This window comes from Thalassophryne amazonica, chromosome 11, assembly GCF_902500255.1.
Source record: "Thalassophryne amazonica chromosome 11, fThaAma1.1, whole genome shotgun sequence".
Lineage (NCBI taxonomy): Eukaryota > Metazoa > Chordata > Actinopteri > Batrachoidiformes > Batrachoididae > Thalassophryne > Thalassophryne amazonica.
The window spans coordinates 33753780-33772467 of record NC_047113.1 but is presented as its reverse complement, the minus strand read 5'-3'; the positions used below and the strand labels follow the sequence as shown (position 1 = coordinate 33772467).

Here is an 18688-nt window from a genome sequence, read left to right as displayed (position 1 = left end):
CTGGTTGGGGCTGAGGGGAGAGAATTGGGAAAAAGACATGCTGTGGAAGAGAGCAGAGATCAATCACTAATGATTAAATGCAGAGTGGTGCATACAGAGCAAAAAGAGAAAGAAACACTCAGTGCATCATGGGAACCCCCCAGCAGTCTAAGTCTATAGCAGCATAACTAAGGGATGGTTCAGGGTCACCTGATCCAGCCCTAACTATAATCTTTAGCAAAAAGGAAAGTTTTAAGCCGAATCTTAAAAGTAGAGAGGGTGTCTGTCTCCCTGATCTGAATTGGGAGCTGGTTCCACAGGAGAGGAGCCTGAAAGCTGAAGGCTCTGCCTCCCATTCTACTCTTACAAACCCTACGAACTACAAGTAAGCCTGCAGTCTGAGAGCGAAGCGCTCTATTGGGGTGATATGGTACTATGAGGTCCCTAAGATAAGATGGGACCTGATTATTCAAAACCTTATAAGTAAGAAGAAGAATTTTAAATTCTATTCTAGAATTAACAGGAAGCCAATGAAGAGAGGCCAATATGGGTGAGATATGCTCTCTCCTTCTAGTCCCCGCCAGTACTCTAGCTGCAGCATTTTGAATTAACTGAAGGCTTTTCAGGGAACTTTTAGGACAACCTGATAGTAATGAATTACAATAGTCCAGCCTAGAGGAAATAAATGCATGAATTAGTTTTTCAGCATCACTCTGAGACAAGACCTTTCTAATTTTAGAGATATTGCGTAAATGCAAAAAAGCAGTCCTACATATTTGTTTAATATGCGCATTGAATGACATATCCTGATCAAAAATGACTCCAAGATTTCTCACAGTATTACTAGAGGTCAGGATAATGCCATCCAGAGTAAGGATCTGGTTAGACACCATGTTTCTAAGATTTGTGGGGCCAAGTACAATAACTTCAGTTTTATCTGAGTTTAAAAGCAAGAAATTAGAGGTCATCCATGTCTTTATGTCTGTAAGACAATCCTGCAGTTTAGCTAATTGGTGTGTGTCCTCTGGCTTCATGGATAGATAAAGCTGGGTATCATCTGCATAACAATGAAAATTTAAGCAATGCCGTCTAGTAATACTGCCTAAGGGAAGCATGTATAAAGTGAATAAAATTGGTCCTAGCACAGAACCTTGTGGAACTCCATAATTAACCTTAGTCTGTGAAGAAGATTCCCCATTTACATGAACAAATTGTAATCTATTAGATAAATATGATTCAAACCGCCGCAGCGCAGTGCCTTTAATACCTATGGCATGCTCTAATCTCTGTAATAAAATTTTATGGTCAACAGTATCAAAAGCAGCACTGAGGTCTAACAGAACAAGCACAGAGATGAGTCCACTGTCTGAGGCCATAAGAAGATCATTTGTAACCTTCACTAATGCTGTTTCTGTACTATGATGAATTCTAAAACCTGACTGAAACTCTTCAAATAGACCATTCCTCTGCAGATGATCAGTTAGCTGTTTTACAACTACCTTTTCAAGAATTTTTGCGAGAAAAGGAAGGTTGGAGATTGGCCTATAATTAGCTAAGATAGCTGGGTCAAGTGATGGCTTTTTAAGTAATGGTTTAATTACTGCCACCTTAAAAGCCTGTGGTACATAGCCAACTAATAAAGATAGATTGATCATATTTAAGATTGAAGCATTAAATAATGGTAGGGCTTCCTTGAGCAGCCTGGTAGGAATGGGGTCTAATAGACATGTTGATGGTTTGGAGGAAGTAACTAATGAAAATAACTCAGACAGAACAATCGGAGAGAAAGAGTCTAACCAAATACCGGCATCACTGAAAGCAGCCAAAAATAACGATACGTCTTTGGGATGGTTATGAGTAATTTTTTCTCTAATAGTTAAAATTTTATTAGCAAAGAAAGTCATGAAGTCATTACTAGTTAAAGTTAAAGGAATACTCGGCTCAATAGAGCTCTGACTCTTTGTCAGCCTGGCTACAGTGCTGAAAAGAAACCTGGGGTTGTTCTTATTTTGTTCAATTAGTGATGAGTAGTAAGATGTCCTAGCTTTACGGAGGGCTTTTTTATAGAGCAACAGACTCTTTTTCCAGGCTAAGTGAAGATCTTCTAAATTAGTGAGACGCAATTTCCTCTCCAACTTACGGGTTATCTGCTTTAAGCTGCGAGTTTGTGAGTTATACCACGGAGTCAGGCACTTCTGATTTAAAGCTCTCTTTTTCAGAGGAGCTACAGCATCCAAAGTTGTCTTCAATGAGGATGTAAAACTATTGACGAGATACTCTATCTCACTTACAGAGTTTAGGTAGCTACTCTGCACTGTGTTGGTATATGGCATTAGGGAACATAAAGAAGGAAACATATCCTTAAACCTAGTTACAGCGCTTTCTGAAAGACTTCTAGTGTAATGAAACTTATTCCCCACTGCTGGGTAGTCCATCAGAGTAAATGTAAATGTTATTAAGAAATGATCAGACAGAAGGGAGTTTTCAGGGAATACTGTTAAGTCTTCAATTTCCATACCATAAGTCAGAACAAGATCTAAGATATGATTAAAGTGGTGGGTGGACTCATTTACATTTTGAGCAAAGCCAATTGAGTCTAATAATAGATTAAATGCAGTGTTGAGGCTGTCATTCTCAGCATCTGTGTGGATGTTAAAATCGCCCACTATAATTATCTTATCTGAGCTAAGCACTAAGTCAGACAAAAGGTCTGAAAATTCACAGAGAAACTCACAGTAACGACCAGGTGGACGATAGATACTAACAAATAAAACTGGTTTTTGGGACTTCCAATTTGGATGGACAAGACTAAGAGTCAAGCTTTCAAATGAATTAAAGCTCTGTCTGGGTTTTTGATTAATTAATAAGCTGGAATGGAAGATTGCTGCTAATCCTCCGCCTCGGCCCGTGCTATGAGCATTCTGGCAGTTAGTGTGACTCGGGGGTGTTGACTCATTTAAACTAACATATTCATCCTGCTGTAACCAGGTTTCTGTAAGGCAGAATAAATCAATATGTTGATCAATTATTATATCATTTACTAACAGGGACTTAGAAGAGAGAGACCTAATGTTTAATAGACCACATTTAACTGTTTTAGTCTGTGGTGCAGTTGAAGGTGCTATATTATTTTTTTCTTTTTGAATTTTTATGCTTAAATAGATTTTTGATCTATGCTCAATAAATATGTTTCTGTGTCTCTCACACAGGGTGTTCTTTTCTATCTCAAGTCTTTGCACACTTGACAGTTTGTTACATCAGATGTGCACGTGAGCTAATCCACGTGGGAAACGAAACTCCTGCCCATTCTGATAGAGCCGTGTACTGTGATGTGTATGCTGTGTTCTGCAGTTCTTCTGAAATGGGTTTCTGCATTACACTGATAGGTGCATTATGTCATTAGTGAGTGGTCTGCTTAAGTTCTCCATCACTTCCATGAAGTGTGTCCAGACCGCTAATTTGCTCATATCACCATGAGATCTTTAATGACTCTTTGTCCTTTGTCATGTTTATTCTGGTTGATTACTGGCAGGTACAAGCAGCTGAAATGGGTGGCTGGTGTCTCCCTCATGGCCCGGTCACATGGCACACAGCCTTTGCTGAACGAAGGGGGAAAAAAGTCACAAAGCCACAAATCATTAAGAAAAAGTGGACGAATGAGCCGGCACGTCTCCCGTCACCGAAAAGCCTGCAAGTGCAGAGTGCATAAAAGACCGAACTGAAACCAAAACTAACAAAAGAAAAATGAAGCAAACGGCGACCTTGACGCTGTGATCATTTCTGCAGCGAGTCTGTGCTCTCCACAGCAGCTCCACAGCTGCGTGGTCTTGACAACAGGTTTGAACGTGTGTATGCACATGCACTTTGGAGCCAGAGACAGCATGCGAAAGTATGTAAATAGTTAAAGTAGTTGATAAAACGTTGTTGCTGCTATAGTTTCTGTATGAAAATGTTGCATTTCCTCCCACACATGGACGAGTCACATTCAGCTCGTCGGATCTTTAGTTATTGATCCGTTCAGATATCGTCGTGCAAGATGTCAAACTTGGGAGGTTGGACAACAATCACACGGAACTCTGATGGTACGGGAACTACGTAAATGACAAGGAACCGTCAAGACAGAAAGCAAAATGGAATATGGATGAATTGAGGTTGTCGTCAGGATTCGTTCACATTTTTCAGCAGTTTGAAAATTCTAATGAAGCGCCAACTACAGGAACAAAGCTGGACGACGGTTAAACGATGTCTCTGAAAGTCAACGTAAGTCCAGATTTCTTGTTTTGTTTTGGTTTCGTGTTCTTCGTTAGTGCCATGTGACCGGGGCTTTAGAGATAGGGTGAGAAGCTTGGTCATCCTTGAGGAGCTGAGTAGAACAGCTGCTCCTTCACATTGAAAGGAGCCAGCTGAGGTGGTTCGGGCATTTGGTAAGGATGCCACCTGGAACACCTGTTCCAGGCTCATCCAGCTGGCAGGAGACCCTGGGGAAGACTAGGTGGAGAGATTATATTGCCACACTGGAGGTGGTTAATGTGGACTGGGAAAAGGAAGTTTGGGGTCCCCTGCTGGAGCTGTTGTCCCCGTGACCCGATCCCGGATAAGCGGTTGAAAATGAGTGAGTGAGTGATATTTACTGGCAGGCAAGAGGAAAGGCTCTCTGAAAACTACCGAGCTGATCTGCAGCCGAATTACTCGATGCGTCTATGTGGATACGTTCTGAGTAGAGTCTGGTTTATAGTGTGGTGTTTGTTCTGTCCACAGAGGCTGACATCATCAAGATGGACATCATCAATGCTCTGGACTCCTCTGCATCCCCACAAAAGAAGAGCAGAGTCAGGAAGCCCCCAAATGAGCCTCCTACAAAAAGTGATGCTCCTGCTGAACAGAATAATGGGACAGTGGAAAAGAATGTGAAGGTAGACGACAGCATCATGAAAGAAATGCCAAGAAAGACTAAAAAACCCAGAAAGAACAGAACCAAGACATCAGGATCTGTGACCGCCTCCCTAAAACTAAAGGAAAATCTCATCACCACAGAGGACAAACCATGTGAACCGGGTGTTTCCCCAGCAAAGCAGGTCACAAAAAAGGACAAAAGGAAAAGTGTGGCATTTGGCGAAGAAAATATTGAGGAGGTACAATCTGAGCCCAAAGGAAAAAAGAGGAAAACCCACATGGGCGAAAATGCAAAGGAGACTGCAGAAGATCAAAGAGAAGAAATCTACCAGCAGAGTTTAGTTTCTATACCCGTGAAGGAAAAGAAGAAAAAGATGAAGAATAAATCTGAAGATGAAATAACAGAGAATACAAGTGAAACGGCAGTTAGTCAGGAATATCCTGAGCATATGAAAAAGAAGAAAAAGCAGACAGCTGGAGAAAAAGTAGGAGAGAATCCAACTGAGACTGCAGAAGATCAAAGAGAAAGAGAGCATATGGAAGAGAAGGAACAAAACCAAGAAGTCAACCAGCAGAGTTTACTTTCTATGCCCATGAAGGAGAAGAAGAAAAAGATGAAACATAAACCTGAAGATGAAACGACAGTTGAGAATGCAAGTGAAACTATAGTTAATCAGGAATATCCAGAGCAAATGAAAAAGAAGAAGAAAGATATTAAAGACAATGCAGAACAGGCAGTTAAAATAAAGAAAGCCAAGAAGAAGAAAATGGAAACAGAGGAGGGTGACGAAAATTCAGAGCAGGTCAAGAACGACGATGAGAACCACACAGAGCCGAAAACTGTAGAAGAGAAGACAAAAAAGAAAAGAAAAAAATCTGATCACAAAGATGCTTCATCGGTGGAAACAGCTGATGGAAAGACAAAGAACTCTAAATGCCAGTGAAAGTGAGGAAAAGCTCAAGCAGATAAGATGAAAAAAGAAAAAGGACTGTGGGTCCAACTCTGACTATTTGCTACAGAACCACAATCTCCTTCTGCCTGATTTCTGTGTAAATAACAACATGAAAAGAAATCTTCATTCCTGCGGAAAAATGCAGACAACAAATCCATTTTATCACATTTCTTAATGTATCTTTTTTTGGATCATCAATGAACACTGCAAAGTAAAAAAAATAATAATAATGATTGTTACTTTTTAATATGTTGTGTCTGTCAGCTGGCTTTTTTTTTTTATTATTTTAGGGTTGGGGGGGTTGTTTTTAAGGTAAGTGATGTTGAACTTGCATGAGGGAGATATCATTTCACTAAATTACAATTCTTTTTATTTTATATATATATATATATATATATTTTTTTTTTTTTGTTTTGTTTTGTTTTGTTTTACTGCCACTCCTAACCAGTGGTGTATGGCACAGAAGATAGTGATCACATAGAGGGTATAAACAAATATAATTAGAAGATTACTTTTTTCAGTTTCATATTTATTTTAAAAAACTATTTGTTTGATTTTAAAGATTGATTATAGTATTGGGTAAGGTTAAGTCAAAATGTGTATATAACTTTTGTCTATCTTCTGTACATTATGCTTTTATTAGAAAATAAAAAGAACATTTTTATAAATATTCTGTGCTTATTGTGAAACAAACATGACTGTTACAACTGCCAGGTTATATTTTTCCATCCAATTGACTTGATTATACATTTTCCCCATTTAATTGAATGGGAAAATTATGTTGGTGGCTTCCCTCACTTGTCTGATTTACCGATTAGATTTAACCAAAGTCCAAAGGATAACCACTGACTGAAGTTAGATTACATGAGTGTGTACTTAAAGCAGTCCATTATTTTGATTCATATTTTCATTTTATTGCCATCGTGTATATATCATGTATACATGTTAAGACTATAGCCAAGAAAGTACCTCCGTTAGGTGGTGCTACAGTACCCAGCTGTCAACTGTCGCAGCGAAGAAGATGATGATTAGTGGCGCGATGGCGATGTCAACATTTTATTTCTAGGTTTGTTTAGGAACTGCCGACATGTGGCGCTTAAATAAAGTTCGCCACAAAGCCGGTGGTCAGAGAAGCAGCTTGGACGAACTCAAGTTACAGAGGCGAGAGCACGAAAAAGGTGAGTTTGACGTCGTTAAAAGAATATGTATTTAAAACGTTAAGCTAGCTCGAAGCTTCAGACTGGTGACATCTAGTGGTGGGAGTAGTTCATAGCCAAATCATGAAAGGGTGTTACAGTGCAGCCAATAATTATATATATATATCCGTTTTATGCAGATACACCAGATTATAAGTTTGCTATGTGCTTAATATACCTATAAAATCATTTAACTGCTCAACCATTTTGTTGAACCGTTGTCAAAGTGTGTCCTGCTTTGATTCAACCCATTTAGGACACGCACGCACACAGTGCGGACTCGTAATAGTTTGACATACTCTACTGTAATCTATTTTTAAAATGCTATTGTGATATCGCTTTCTGAGGACAGCATGATGTAAATGCGCTTTCCACATAAATACACAAGTTCTTTTTTTTTCCTGCTCAAAGACTGCAAACCAGGGGTGAATAAAGGCCGAAAGAGGGTGTTGGGTGGGTGCTCTCCACAACACCCCTTGATTAAAGTTACATTTTTGAAGACATTTTTCATACTACTACTGCTTATTGTAATAAACGACAACAATGTTTAAATGAGCTTCTCTCTGGACTAAGTTTAATTGATGAGCCATATAAAAATAAGTTCAGTTAAATTGAGGCGGATCTAAGTTACAAAATAGTCATCGAAAAACCCTCCAGAATGCATCCCTAGATATCAAAAACCCAAAATTTTCTGGGAGTCTTCAACCCGTGCTGACAAAGATCCATTTTCACCAAAAGTATCCTGGCTACATGCCTGGGGTTTTAATTGGTATTGAATTAAGTAAAAGCTATAGAAAAGCTGTCACCTTAATGTTTTTTTTTTTTCTCTCTGAAGTACTTAAATATTGTGTAGGTTAAAGTCTTTCTATTATGATGATGCATTAGAAAAGAACAGCATTGGTTAGTGAGTGAAATATAATTGTTCAGCAGGAGAACAATTTGCTGTTTTCTTAGCTGTTTCCACCTTGTTTTACCTAAAACTCTAGGATGTGATTGCAAAAGGGTTTCTATAAAAAGGTAGATGTGAACAGTTTGATTTGGCCATGAAAAAAAAAACTTTTTTTTTTTAATTGTATTTATTTATTTATTTGCTTCAATCCCTTTAATTGGCTTATTGACACTGCCATGTGTCAAACTCCTCGTCTGTCTGATGCAGAAGGTGTATAAATGTTCTGTTGTAGTCTTGAGACAAGCTCGGCGTGACAGACAACTGGTAAGCAAGAGACTCCTCCTGATTGACGACGAGGACCAGCCAGAGATTGCCAGAGATTCTGTCTCTGGAGAACAAGTGAGTGTGGTGGACATTTTGGTATAATAACATTCACAATTTTCAGGTCTCAACCTGCATCTGGTTTTCTCAGGATGTGGTCAGTTTGTTCCATAAAGTTCGACACAGCGCACCAGGCAGGGAGGTCCTCCTGAAAGCTTTGAGCAAAGCTCTCCGCCACCCAACAGCTCAGCTGACTTTCATCAAGTACGGTGGTTACATTTATTCCTGTATCATTTTAATTGAAATGCACCCGCTGCACTGTCTGTATATAGTGTTTGCTTATCTGAATCTGCCTTTCAATTAAGACAGGAGAACAGCGTGCATGTGCTAGTCGGGCTCCTCACCGGCTCCGATGCTCAGTGTCGTCTACAGGCTGTTAGGTGTTTTCATGTGCTCTCTCATTCACCCAACCCTGTTGTGGCTCTGGCCTGTCTGCCTGCCACGTCCTACCTGCTCACATACTTGTCTGGCCAGAGCACCAAGTTCACGGTCAGTACCCTTTTATGTATGTCTATTAGCAACTTTATTAGGTACACCATTTTAACTGCCAATTAAAGCAAATAGGTAAACAGTCATTCACAGGGCAGATACTCAAGTTGAGCATGTAGTCATGATGGAGAATCTGCTGAAGTTCAAACCAAGTATCAGAATGTTGAACTAAGGCATGCTTGTTTGTATCCAGTGGGCCAGTTTTCGGAGTTATGTGTTTGATGTGGCTACAGGTACGAAACAAATATCTCAAGTAATACAAACTACAGATATGAGGCATTTCTGCAGAGGCCCAGAGTGTGGCACTCCAACACTGCATGGCTATGACAAAACCCGGTAGTAAACAAGGGCAGGTGAGAATTTTGTCAGTCAGATTTGGGTTTGATGTATGCTCTGCACGCTTGTAAGTAAAATTATACTCTTAAGTTCTTTCATTCTCTCCCTTTTTGAACTTGAACCTTTTGGAACCTGAAAGTGAGTGAACTAACCACTTTGCCACCACGCTGCTGTTAGTAAAATTATACACTAAATCACAAATATGGTTAACAGATAAAATTATTTCCTCAAGCATTTTAACCTCGAGTCAGACCCAAGCATATCCTACCGAGCAGTGTCAATTTTGATTCGGCTGTTGCTGTAAAATAATTTTTAACATCTTTTACACTCAATTTGCTACTAAAAATAATAACTTCAAAATGTTACTGGCTTCTGTCGTAGCTGCACAGAGTGTCGGTGTGCCACTCAGTCGGTACTGTCGCTGAACGTTACTGGAAATGTCTCGTACTTGCAACCACTACTACTTGCATACAAGTTTATTAGCTCTATATTATTTGTCGAATTACTTATGGGTTCTGGACTGAATGCTTCTCTACTGGGATTTGCACACAACCATCTCTAATGTCTGCAGACAAAGGTCCAAAAAGAAGAACTGTCCACTAGGAGAAGTTCTCTGGGCAAAATGTGTTGTTTGGTCGAGGTTGGAAAAGACTATTGAATATACAGGTGGCAAAATAGACAATCGCAGCAAAAAGTCAATGTGAGTATGCATTCCCTTTAAAATATCACATCAAAATCGTCACTTCTTCAACCGGCTTTCAAAGAATTTGGTGGATGGACACAAGAACAATTCTTTACCAAGTTACTACAATCACATCCACAGAAGGCTGTAACTACTACAGAGCTTCCCTCACCAGTCTGCCTCATCTACTGTCACTATTGTTTTTGAAGTGAGCCTGCCCAAAGAAAATTAACTTACAGTACCATATTGGTACTAGACTGTCTTATTATTGATTGGTTTAGCTGAACTCTGAAAGATATTCATTTAGTTGGAGGTGTTCTTGTATTCATCCCTGGATTTGTTAGAAAGAAAACGCTGGCTTTAAATATGATGATTTAAATGTTATATTAAAGGGTATTCACACTTTTGGGGAAGTGGTAGCTTGCAGGTCAAAGAGGTAGGACAGTGACAGATTCCTCTTTAGACGTGCAGCTCACTGAGGTACCCTTGAGTAACATGCTATTATTGAGAGGTGAAACGATTTGAGTTATTTGACATTTAAATGATATTGCAAAGGGATGAACTCCTGCTTTATGCTGCAGTCAGAAGATTGTCTCAAAACCACCAAAGCATTAACCTTTCAGCCACATGGGCTGCAGAAGCAGAATGTCGCACAGTGTGCTACAGGAAAACTGAAGCTAGAGTGGGCACAGATGGAAAAAAATTTGAAACTGGAAGATTGTAAAACTTGTTGGGTCTCTGTTTCTGGTGGAACATTCCGATGGCTGGGTCAGAAGTGATGTAAAAACATGGAAGGATGGTTCCATCCTGCCTTGTACCAACAGCTGAGGCTGGTTGTGGTGTACTGGTGTAGGTCCAACCTGGTGCTAGCAAGGTGTACTTCATGGTGTAGGTAGTGAATGTAATGCGCAATGTTTTATCACTAATTACTGCAAGATGTTTGTCTTTGTGTGTTTACAGGAGCTGTGTCTTTACACGCTGGGTAATTTGTGCCCTGATAGTGATGCTGTAACAGAGAAACTCTTAGCCCAGGGAATTATACCTGCTCTGGCCACTTGTATAGAGGTAACCAAACACGATTTATTCAGATTTTCTCATTTTAACAACACAACTACTTTTTCTCAGGGGCTTTGCCTATGAATTTGGCAGTAAATTGATTTCAAAACAATTGGCAGAATCATTTTAAACTCTGTGCCAAACACATGTACACTAATAATAATATCTGTCTTCATGTCTATGTTTGTACCAAGACCCAGCGACATAACCTAGCAGTAGTAGAAGCTGCGGCGTTCACACTTTCGCAGCTTCTCCAGGCCAAAGATGCAGAAGAGAAAATTATCCCGTAAGCTCTCATTCAGTTCTTGCACGATTTTCAAAGTAAGAAGCTGGACAGTTGAAATTTATGGCACTAAATCAGTCTCTCATCCAGAAGTGTTTGCAATGTTGGTATTATGAAACTTTCATGTAGAAAAGTAAAGAATTATAATTATTATTGTTAATTAAACTTACTGTGTACACTACTACATCAGGAGTTTCAAAGGTTTAGATATCTCACAGTACCTTATTGACCCCAGAATTTCCCTTAAGGGCTCTGTTTTAGCAAAGGTCATGGTCATTGGGGTCAAAGATTTGGGTTATCTATCTATTTGTCCCCTACTCCTCTCACGTCTTTTGGCCAATTTCCACCAAATGTAAAATTTGGATGACACTCAACCCCAAAATCGCCCTTTAAGGGCTTTGATTTGGCAAAGGTCAAGGTCATTAGGGTCAAAAGTCTAAATTTTGCTTTATCTCTCCTCCCATGTCCACCAAACTTGGTACATATGTAAGTAGGTGGGTGGGTTTGGACATTGCCCAGGCAAGTTTAATTTTACCAAAGGGCAATCATTGAGGTCAAGGTCATGTCTGCCTGTCTGTTTGTTGACCTACTACTCGAGGTCCTTTTGGGTTTTTTTTTTTTTTCCGACCAAACATCTGTCCTCTTGTATTGGTAGAGGGAAAAGTATTTGTTCACTCACTCACAGTTGAATCCTCCCTGATTTGACCCAGAAAAAGTAGTTTAAGGTCTGTGCCCTCTGAACCTACGTGAGATGAACTTGTATATCTGTTACCAAATATTTGAGGTCTGCAGAGATTTGTGTTGAGAAATCACATGGTGAAGGACACAGATAGGCACACACACAGGTGGAAGTCATTTCTGTAGCTCCCACAACACGGCTGTGACAGCTAAAATAAGTCAGACAGGATTGCACTGAATTTTCACATGATCAAAGAAGTGGATGTGCATTTTTGTGCAACGCATGTAGTAACCCAGCAGCATTATCTTCTTTAATCATGAAAATTGGTTTTTCAAGGTTGTTGCCGCAATTGCACCCTGCTCCCCACCTCAGCTGTTTTTGTATTGTTTCAGGGGGAAAAAAACATTTCTTCTTAACTCAAGGTAAAACAGCTGGGGAGCAGAGGTACACACCCAATAACAGCTCCATCACTACAAAATTCTTTGAGTTCTGGGTAGTCTGAAGGCAGCATAGAGTATGTGTCATCACTTCTGTATTGTGTAAAATCAAATTTCTTGTTTGCTGGTATTAGATAAAAGTTTGTCATTTGTGTAACAAGCTCCATCTCTATAGGGTGGTCCTGGACAGTAGCTTGCCGTCACATTTATTATCGATGCTGACCCTTGACCCTCAGTTTGGCCTGGCTCCCGCCATCGAGAGTGCCTGGTGTCTGCACTACCTCACGTGCAGGTTAGAACTAAGGAACATCCACAAGAACTACCTCTGTTTATTTACACCATTTCACGTGTGTAAATGTTGCACAGATGGGTTTTCCTGATTTCTAACCATTATAATGTTACATTTTTCTGGTTTTTACCTATAGCGCTGTGAACAACAGAGCACTGCTGGCTCAGGACGCTTTGTTGCGATGTAGTTCACTGTTGGTGTCACTAGGTGGTGCTGTAGTAGAAGGGAATAAAGGAGGAATGGAGCTGGTAAGGAATGGTTTGTTGCATTGTGTAACAGCTCAGCTTTTAAACACTGTTGACCTTTCTTTTAACGTTCTGAACAAAAAATCTTGCTTTTGACCATTTTTCAAAACATACTTTAGATTTAGAAATTGTTTTCTCTCTCTCTTTCCACATTTTGAAAATGAATATGCAGAGAAAAGAAACTTGTTTGAGAAGGAAACATATTACAAATTCTGGCTGACAATCTCAATTATTTCAGCCATATATGACCAAGTTTTACTTTTTATTTGCTACCAGGTGTAGTTGAATGCATCATATCCTCCTGAGAACTGAGGGGAAAAAGTATATTTCAGTTTAACTTTTTTGTCCACTACAGAGGACATAATGAATGGGCTGGATCTCAGGAGGATAAAGCCCTTATCAGCGCACATATTTTACAGCACAGAGCAATGTAGATGGACAATCGAATTGTAAGTGGACACAGAGTGACTGCAGTCCTCTGACGTGTAGATGGTGTAACCACAGTCATTAATCTGCAAACTCTTGTTTGTCCACATTCCAAGGTCTTCCATTTTGTGGCATACAGTGCATTCAGAAAGTATTCACAGTGCTTCACGTTTTCCACATTTTATGTTACAGCCTTATTCCAAAATGGAATTTTTTTTTTTCCCTCAAACCTTTACACACAAGACATAATGACAATGTGAAAAAAGTCTATTTTGAGATTTTTGCAAATTTGTTACAGTTAAAAACCTATGAAATCACATGTACATAATTATTCACAGCCTTTGCCATGAAGTGCAAAATTGAGCTCTGGTGCATCCTGTTTCCACTGATCATCCTTGAGATGTTTCTACAGCTTACTTGGAGTCCACCTGGGGTCAATTCAAATGATTCAACATGATTTGGAGAGACACACACCTGTCTACATATAAGGTCCCACAGTTGACAGTGCAGGTCGGAGCACAAACCAAGCATGAAGTCAAGGGAGTTGTCTGTAGACCTCCGAGACAGGATTGTCTTGAGGCATAAATCTGGAGAAGGGTACAGGAACATTTCTGCAGCTTTGAAGGTCTCAATGAGCACAGTGGCCTCCATAATCCCTGAATGGAAGAAGTTCATTTCCACCAGGACTCTTCTATAGATGGCTGCCCGTCTAAACTGATTGAACCAGGGGGAGAAGGGTGTTAGTCAGGGAGGTGACCAAGCACCTGATGGTCACTCTATCAGAGCTCCATCATTCCTTTGCGGAGAGAGGAGAGAGGACAGCCATCTCTGCCGCAATCCACCAATCAGGCTTTTATGGTACAAAAAAGAAACAAAATTTTCTGGTCTGATGAGACAAAGATTGGACTCTTTGGCATGAATGCCAGGCATCATCCCTACAGTGAAGCATGGTGGTGGCAGCATCATGCTGTGGGGATGTTTTTCAGCGGCAAGAACTGAGCGATTAGTCAGGATTGTGGGAGAGATGAATGCAGCAATGTACAGACAGATCCTGGATGAAAACCTGCTCCAGAGTGCTTATGACTTCAGACTGGAACAATGGTTCATCCTTCAACAGGACAATGACCCTAAGCACACAACCACGATATCAAAGGAGTGGCTTCAGGACAACTCTGTGAATCTCTGGAGAGATCTGAAAATGGTTGTACACCGATACTCCCCATCCAAGCTGATGGAGCTTGAGAGGTGCTGCAAAGAGGAACTGGCAAAACTTCCCAAAGATGGGTGCACCAAGCTTGTGGCATCATATTCAAGAAGACTTAAGGCTGTAATTGCTGCCATAGGTGCATCAACAAAGTATTAAGCAAAGGGTGTAAATACTTATGTACATGTGATTTCTTAGGGTTTTTTATTATTATTTTTAATAAATTTGCCAAAATAAAAAATATATATTTATATCTTTATTCATGTTGTCATTATGGGGTGTTGGGAGTAGGATTTTGAGGGTGAAAAATTAATTTACTCTATTTTGGAAAAAGCCTGTAACAACAAAAGGTGGACAAAGTGAAGTGCTGTGGCTACTTTCCGGATGCACTCTATTCAGAAAAAAATGCCACCATATGTTGTCTGAAAATTGTGACCACTTTATAGATGGAAATATGAACATAAAACACACATGTATTTTTGCTACTCAAAGACCATGCATCGTCCTCTGTGTCTCTATGGTTACTGAGTTGCAAAACCTACAGGGTTGATCATTTGTGCAGATTAGCACATCTTCCAATGGGCTAATTTGCATTTGAGGCAGCACATATTCTAAACATATAAACCCATGACAGATGTGGGTTTGCATTTTTGAGTTCAAGTTGCATTATTAAATGTGCAGTGTGAACTAAACTATAGCGCCACCCAGTGTACAGAGATCAGTGGTTAATCGTGTTGGGAGGCTTCAGACTTACAGAAACTGAGCTTGTTAGCGTAATAATGCTACATTGCCTGTGCAAAGTGTCTTTAGCCTCATAAAAAAGGCAGCAAAGCCATAAAAAATTTGAAAGATTATCGGTATGAACAAATTGGTGATAAGAGTTTTGGGTGTGTTCCTTTGTAGCTGATTTGTCCTTTGCTGCGGTGTGTGGGAAACTTTGTGGCGTCTGGCCTGATTGAAGAACTGAACACACATGTGGGTGACGCTCAGCTCTTGGTGGCACTGTGCACTTTTCTTCAGACCTACCTCCACACCCAGCCTGCATTGGCTAGAGAGAGCGCCTGGGTTCTCAACAACCTCACAGGTTAATTTCTGAATTCTTTTCATTCCAAAACACACACACACATACATTTGGTATTTCTCTCTTTTGTGTTTGTTTAAGTGGATTTGTCTCTCTGCTGCTGCAGCTCACTCCAGTCCATTCTGTTCAACTTTGCTGACGCTGAACCTGGTTCCTGGACTGGTTCAGCTACTGCCATTTTCTCAAGGCATCAACACAATGGTAGAACTTTTATAGATGATTTCCACTGTGGCACACAGTGATTGTAGTAACTGTAAACTGTTACATTTCCATCTCCTGTGTTCTTTTCATGCTCAGGTCCTGAGGGTTTTAGGAAATGTTGCCCATAAGAAGATGGACTTCTGTGCCCAGCTGAGCCAGAGTGGACTGCTGCCCGCACTGTGTGCCACACTTAGAATGGCTGACTGTGAGATGGTGATTCTGAGCCTGGACATCCTGTTCATGCTGGTTGCTGATAGTCCACAGGTCAGTAAGATCACTTTAATTAAATGGTGATATTTGTAACACCTGCATTATAAGGTGATATGTCCTTTCTCCTCAGACAGCAGAGGACTTTGCGAGACAAGGTGGGATTTCACTGCTGGAAACTATTCAGTACAACAGTAATGAGGAATTGCGAAGAAAAGCAACATACCTACTGGAGCACTACCTCAAGGTCTAGGTGTCCGATTGCACAATTAAAAGTTTTTGGACTGTGGTTGCTACTTGGGTGCAGTATTTCAAATTTGGATTTGAACAATGAATGTTCTGTGTATGTTACTTGGTGATGTCGGGTGTCTCAGAATCAGCAGTACGACACTGATGAGTACTTGTGACCAAACACCAGTGCCATATGGGACTCCTGAGGACACATTCTTGCTTCTTTACATTTGAACATCTGAGCAATTAGCACTTAAAGTTGTTGCTCTTGTTTTTATTATTATTACCTCTGTCAACAAAGTTGGAGGTTATGTTATCAGCCCTGTTTGTTTGTCTGATTGTGAACAGCCGAGAGCCTGCTAATTTTTCATATTTGGGTATGTTATGTAGGATGGTATTCTTTATCAACTGACAAAGTTTGATCCAGATCTGATCCAAATTACAGATTTTGTGGCCATTTAAATTTAACATTGAAACCCAATTTGATGTATATTTTACATTATATCTTAATCAGACGTGCCCCAAACACTCATATTTGAAAGTGAGTCGCAGACTAGCACTCACTATCACCTGACAAAGTTTGATCTGGGTCGTGGATTTTGTGGACATTTGAATTTAATATTGAAAACCCCCTTTGGTGTACATTTTGTATTATAGCTCAATCAAAAGTGACTCAGTCACTCTCATTTGTGACAATGAGATGCAAACTGGAACTCTCAATGAATAGACTAAGTTTGAGCCTCATCTGATCTGTATTGCACATTTAGTGGATATTTGATTCTTTTTAACATTAAAAAGCCTGTTTTGATCTATATTTTAGCTTATGAAAAACCGTTTCTAACAGAAATTTGACCTTGCAGATTTTTTCCAAGGTAAAAATTTGTGGAATTTGAAACTAGTGTTGGCGGAGGTGTGCATTCTATGAGTGTGGTGCTCTAAATGTATGTCGTTGGTGTCTTCTGTTGTTGTATCTAATTTATACTGAAAATTTTAACTAGAAAAATGAGAATGTGGTCATTTTTAAACTGGATCATGAAATTGTTCTATATAAATTAAATGTTAAAAAAATTAAAGATTTTATAAGCATTCTTGTAACCTCAAATGTGTCTGTCAAACCACATTGTGGGAACAAAAGTCACCCTGAGATTTTTAGCCTCATCACTATGATAAATGACACATTAAGTGATTGTACTGATGTCTGTCTCACAGGAACATTAACATCATCTCAGCCTTCTCCAGTTAGGAAGCAGGAAATTACATACTTGGGTTTAGAACATTTCCTGAACAATGATACTCTAGTTGCATTATTGGGTTTATGAATGAAAGGCTTCATAACAGGTTTTATTTCCTCCCTTCTAAAGAATTTCCCTGATTTCCCACCCCATCAGTTAAAATGTGTTTATGGAAAAAAGTTTCATTAAACTGAAATGTACCCTGTCGTCCGTTCCCAAAATTGAGCTACTTCTTTTTCTAGGCTTGATCCATCTCCGTCACCAAATTTTTTTTTCAACAAACTGGGGCAATTATTCTTGTGGGCAGAGGTTAAATACTTTTAGATCCAATCCCCATATTCTCCCTACCCACTAAACCCTAAATGACATCACCTGAAAAATGACTGAGTGAAAGAGAGTGCAAGGGTTCAAAATGGTATAATTAAGTATGGGACTCACCATGTTACATTTACTCGTACTTACAGATGAGGATAAATTTTTAGCCACTCCCGAATGAAATGTAACATTTTCCCTTTATTTAACAGAGCAAGGAATTTTTAACAGCCCTTCTAGACATCCTCATTTTATTTTGGATGCTTACATTATTTTACTTTGCACACAAACAAAATAATTTCACAAAAGCTACCATTATTATTAACCCCCTTAAGAACTGACCTTTTTGTTGAACCACAGCACAAACCACTGGTGTGCAATGACGTTGTTTAACTTTGTAATGCTCAAAGCTTGTAAAATCAAGTTAAAACTTCAGGTTATCTTCCAATGTACACACAGTATAAAAACGACAGTAAGGGTTTGAGTTGTCACGTGAGAAAGTTAAAAAGAAATCAGTTGGTGCTCACAAAGCAGGAGCAGTAGTTACCACAGCTTTTCTGTAAGTGTCGAGAACTGGATAATTCTCTGGATGAGACGTATCGAAAAATCCAAAGAGCTCACAGTACAGAACAAGCCAAGGAATTGAAAGATTTCAAAGAATGGAAAGACAACTAGCGAGAGATGTCTAAAGACCCCAGAACAACTGCCAAGACACCAGTGAATGACTTGGCTAAGCCCTTGTCGTCTCAAAGAAGACGATCACTAGAGGTTGAACGGTTGTTACAGTTATCTGCTCCACTATTAATTGGGACAGCCCTCAACCCTCACACGTGGCAATACTCTTGAAGGTCTATGAGTCCGTGAGGGCAGATATTAGAATTGGGCCAAAGTGATGATTTTAGATTAGTCATTAACCAAAGGGTTGGTGGGTTCCATCACATTTCTGTGATGATATTGTGTCCAGTGGGTTTTCAGTTTGATTCCGTGTCATACAGGCAACTCAGCAA

General features: G+C 39.7%; 2 protein-coding genes across 5 annotated transcripts in view; both read left to right on the top strand.

Moving 5' to 3' along the window:
* LOC117520243 (glutamic acid-rich protein-like) overlaps positions 1 to 6038 on the top strand; it is a 29753-nt gene extending 23715 nt beyond the window's left edge. For 3 of the 4 annotated variants that reach the window (XM_034181555.1, XM_034181557.1, XM_034181556.1), the window contains one exon: positions 4738 to 6038. In XM_034181555.1, coding sequence (XP_034037446.1) covers positions 4738 to 5816 — 1079 coding nt within the window. In that variant the 3' untranslated portion in view covers positions 5817 to 6038. The remainder of the gene's footprint in view (positions 1 to 4737) is intronic. The other variant, XM_034181558.1, reaches the window with a different exon arrangement.
* A 736-nt stretch (positions 6039 to 6774) lies between these two features.
* Positions 6775 to 16226, top strand: tmco6 (transmembrane and coiled-coil domains 6). The gene is made up of 12 exons (XM_034181568.1): positions 6775 to 7003; positions 8203 to 8309; positions 8383 to 8495; positions 8597 to 8780; positions 10759 to 10863; positions 11049 to 11140; positions 12429 to 12545; positions 12679 to 12790; positions 15321 to 15501; positions 15605 to 15699; positions 15796 to 15963; positions 16040 to 16226. Exons 1-12 carry the CDS (start codon positions 6913 to 6915, stop codon positions 16157 to 16159), a joined length of 1485 nt encoding a protein of 494 aa, XP_034037459.1. The 5' UTR covers positions 6775 to 6912; the 3' UTR covers positions 16160 to 16226.
* Positions 16227 to 18688: the final 2462 nt, after the last annotated feature.